This window comes from Bombina bombina, chromosome 5, assembly GCF_027579735.1.
Source record: "Bombina bombina isolate aBomBom1 chromosome 5, aBomBom1.pri, whole genome shotgun sequence".
In the NCBI taxonomy this organism is placed as follows: domain Eukaryota; kingdom Metazoa; phylum Chordata; class Amphibia; order Anura; family Bombinatoridae; genus Bombina; species Bombina bombina.
Window position 1 is genome coordinate 442,256,009 of NC_069503.1, and position 4,447 is coordinate 442,260,455.

At 52.2% G+C, this 4,447-nt stretch overlaps 1 protein-coding gene across 2 annotated transcripts in view; it reads left to right on the forward strand.

Moving 5' to 3' along the window:
• The first annotated feature begins 1,348 nt into the window (after positions 1 to 1,348).
• The window catches only part of LOC128659372 (tyrosine recombinase XerD-like), a 5,655-nt gene continuing 2,556 nt past the window's right edge, over positions 1,349 to 4,447 (forward strand). The window contains exons 1-2 of one of the 2 annotated variants that reach the window (XM_053713027.1): positions 1,349 to 1,732; positions 4,238 to 4,447. The exon at positions 4,238 to 4,447 is cut by the window's right edge and continues 2,556 nt beyond it. In XM_053713027.1, coding sequence (XP_053569002.1) covers positions 1,393 to 1,732; positions 4,238 to 4,447 — 550 coding nt within the window. In that variant the 5' untranslated portion in view covers positions 1,349 to 1,392. The remainder of the gene's footprint in view (positions 1,733 to 4,237) is intronic. The other variant, XM_053713028.1, reaches the window with a different exon arrangement.

Genomic DNA, 4,447 nt, shown 5'->3' on the forward strand with positions numbered 1-4,447 from the left:
TGTGGAAGAGCAGGGACCTATTAATATTGAGTTAGCTCAGGAATCCCCCAGATCTCAAGCATTGCAGACCCAGCAGGTTAATTTACCCCTGGATAGTGTACAGGCCTCATTTATTAGTGCAGTACCCCCTGCTGCTATGTCAGCAGTTTCTGACCTGTTAAAAAACATAATATCCGCTATGGCTGCAGCCTCCCCAGGGCCCAGCGTGACACCAATTGTTCCCCCTCCTGATCCTTCTAGTCAGGACCAGGATCATGCTTTAGCTACCCCCGGCAGGCCTCGCCTTTTAACACCACTCATTGAGGCATCACACGTGGCAACACGCGGTCCCCTGCCCGGCCGGGACATAGCCTATGTTGCTGCCCCTCAACCCGCCACACCCGATCAACTTGCCCAAAGGCGCACTATTCCCGAGGCCCATACTACCCCAGGGCCTATGCTTGACTCTCCAGGGCCTAGCGGTCTCCTTCGCCAGCCGCGTGGTCTGGGGCCGACTTCTGGTGAAAACGCCATGTCAGTGACGTCACCGGAAGCGGCCAGCGGCACTTCCGGCTTGGCAGACTCCCGCGCGGTCGCAAGGACATCGGCTCCCGGGGCAAAGCCACATGCAGGTGAGCACCGAGAGCCGTCCTTGGCCGTTGGCGGGTTATCAGTGGGGGGTCGGAGGGGCCTTAGCAGCGCAAGCAAACAGCGCAAGCAGCCAGCACATTGAACGTTAATCCTCAGGGGCCTCAAAGGGGTCGCTCCATCATAAGAGGTAGTACCAGGCAGATAGCCAGTAATAGGGGTAGGGGGGCACGCAGTGTTAACCCTTCCAGGGTAATGAGGCCATTACAGTTTTTGCAAATGGGAGATAACACAAATGCCATTCAGCAGGCCGCTCCCGATATTGTTAACCCACACAGGGCTGACAGTGGTTTAGTTCAAGCGGCCGCTCAGCCGCAGGATATTGTCATTAACACACAAATGTCTGATAATAGTCTGCATGTGAATCAGGGCAATGATCGCAGTATGCATGTGAATCAGGGCATTGAATATCATTTACCATCCCATCATTTACCATCCCCCATTGGTGTGAATGCGGTTTTGCATGGTGTGAACGTACAAGCAGCAACTCAGGGACATAATGCACCCCTGGTTGGCATGCATAGTGCAAGTGTGCAATCTTTAGGCCAGGGACAGCATCCCATTATGACAGGCATACATGGTGTACAAGCTCTTGGTCAGGGTCTCCACTCCCCCATTGCAGCCACGCAGGGCGCTCATGCACACTCATTAAGCCATGCACAATCAATAAGCTAGGCTAGCCATAACCCTATTGTAGACCAGCAGGGTGTGACTGCACAGACATCTGCGAATGGACAGTCAGCGAGTCAGGGATTTCATACACCTATGGTGATGACTGCGAATAATACTCAGGTTGCAAACACGCTTCACATAGCTCATCCACCTCTTGCTACTGATAATCCAGACACATCCATTGGGCAAAGTGCTCGCCAAATTCTATCTCTTTTGCAGGGAGCAATTGGATCACAAAGTGCAGCAAAAGCACGAACCACCACTGCCACAGTCATGAGCGGGGCAGATGCAGGAGTAGCAGGCAGCATTCCAGCAGGAGCAGCAGCCACCACTTCCACTGCACAGCAAGGGTCTTCAGGAGTCGCCCTCCAAAACCAGCAAGCAGGCCAGCCCGTTACCAGCATGGGTCAGGGACCTCCTGCCATTAGTCACGGTGAGAATGCTTTATTTACACACGATGACCATTCTTCCTCTGACTCATCCTCCTCTGACTCAGGGTCTGAGACTGACTCTTCCTTGGGTTTACAGGGGTCAGGTCAGAAGAAAATGTTCAGAATGATTAAGAAAATTTTAAAGAGGGGGGTCGCGCCAGATAATAAGCAGGACAGCGCTAGTAACACCGCCCCGCAAACCCCAGCTACCTCTACAGAGGTGCCAGCTGAACCACTCCCTACCAGGGCCATCTCAGAAAGGCGAGCAGCCCTTTATGGGGACGCAAGCCCAGGAAAAATATACTCATTGCATAGACACCTACGCAAAAAGGTGGTCAGTAGGATTCACCGTGGAAAATATGTTAATATATTTGACCTTTCGGTGGAGGCGTATAGGCAGAGGGAGAGGAGCGCTGAGGGAACAGGGCCTAAAAAATTTAAACTACCAGACACTTTTGATGAGTGGCTCCAGTGCTTCAGAGTCTTTTCCTCCTGTTATATAGAAAAGTACCCCTCCCAGAGTTTGCCTATCCTAAAATACACGGACACTATTCACTGGATTCAGCGTAATCACAGTGAAGGTGTGTGGAGGGAATATGATGCTGAGTTCAGGAGGAAAATGGCAGGAAATCCCACCTTGACTTTTGACTCTACTGACAACCAGTTGTGGCAGCGGATGGACCCAAAAGGGGGCGCACCCGCTGCTGTAACTTCAACTCAGCAATCAGCGCAGCAGTCCTTTCGCAACACTAGAAGCAGGAAACGGGGGGGAACTTGCTGGCCCTTCCAGGATAAAAAATGTGACAAGGGTAGCGCCTGCACCTTCAGACACGTCTGCAGGTACTGCTCCGGTCCACACCCTGGCAGTGAATGCATCAAGCGTAGGGACAATACCAATAAGCCCCCTTCAGCAAGCTTGGGCCAGAAAGGCGGAAACGCCAATTAAGGTACATGCGATGGCACCCTGGTTGTGGGCTTACCCAGACCAGGCTGCGGCACGTATGTTATGGGAGGGTTTTTCATTTGGTTTTCATATCCCCACAGTCAGGCACATTAGGGGTAAGAAATTTAATAGGAACCTTATTTCAGCATACCAACACCCCGAAGTAGTGAGGGATAAAATTAATAAAGAAGTGGCTTTAGGACGCATGGCTGGCCCCTTTGCTGCCCCACCTTTATCTGATTTGGTCATTTCCCCGCTGGGGGTGGTTCCCAAGAAAGATCCAGGGAAGTTTCGCCTCATTCAGCACCTGTCGTACCCAAAAGGTAGCTCAGTCAATGATGCCATTGACCCTCAACTCAGCTCAGTGCGCTATCAATCCTTTGATAGCGCGCTAGACCTGGTCAGGAGGGCGGGTCCTGGTGCTCTATTGGCGAAACTAGACATTGAGTCAGCATTTAGGCTTCTTCCACTCCACCCTTCAGTTTTCAATCTAATGGGTTGTAAGTTTGCAGGTGCGTACTATGTGGATCGCTGCCTGCCCATGGGCTGCTCTTTGTCATGCGCTTTGTTTGAAGCGTTCAGCAGTTTCCTTCATTGGGTCGTAGCTTCAGAAGTGGGCAGCGATCCCATAGCACACTACCTGGACGATTTTCTCATTGTGGGGAGAGCAGGCTCCGATGAATGTTTATCCACAATGAACATCATGCGCAGCGTCATGAGACATTTTGGGTTGCCCCTGGCAGAGGACAAAACGCAAGGCCCCGCGTCCTGTTTAGTTTTCCTGGGAATCGAAATCGATACCCAGGCTAGGCTCTGTAGGTTGCCACCTGATAAAGTTCAGGGCATGCTTGAGGCGGTCAGAGCGGCAGTCTCTAATGCAGTTATTTACCTGACACAGTTACAATCTCTGTTAGGATTGCTTAATTTCGCATGCAGAGTTATCCCCATGGGTCGGGTTTTTAACCGTAGACTGGAAAGACAGCTTAGTGGTAGGTCGAACCCGAAGTCAAAAATAACCCTAGGGAGTGAATTGCTAGCTGACCTAGTAGTCTGGGAACAATTTCTCATGCGGTTTAACGGGATTCGGGTCTGGCGTACCCCTCCCATGTCAAGCCAGTTACTGCACCTTTTCACTGACGCAGCTGGATCGCACGGTTACGGGGCCTATTTCCAGGGAGAGTGGAGCGCGGAGCCCTGGCCAAAGTCCTGGGCCCCAGCGGGCCTTACTCGCAACCTAACTCTCCTGGAGCTATTCCCCGTGGTCTTGGCGGTCGAGCTGTGGGGTGAGAAATTGGCAAACGGGACTGTTGTGTTCTGGACAGACAACATCAGTGTGGTTTTTGCGATCAATAACTTGTCAGCCACCTCAGCAAAGGTTATTACTTTGCTGCGCCACCTGGTGTTGCGCTGTCTGGACCTTAACATCCAGTTCCAGGCCCGTCATGTCCCGGGCGTTAACAATGTTGTAGCTGACGCCCTGTCACGATTCGAATGGGTGACATTTCGCCAGTTAGCCCCCAAAGCTGCAGCCGTGGGTTTACGCTGTCCTGATTTCCTTTGGCAGCTCGTCCTTCCTGGATAGCCTTGCTTCCGTTGGTTCGCTCCTCATTAGCACCATCCACTTGGCACGCCTATGCCCGCATGTGGTCCGAATGGGACAATTTCTGTGCGTCCAGGGGAGCCGATGCTGCTCAGGGGTCTCGGGACACCTTACATGATTGGCTGGTGAGTTTGCATGCTTCTGGGGTCCGTCAGGGGGCAATACAATCCAAAT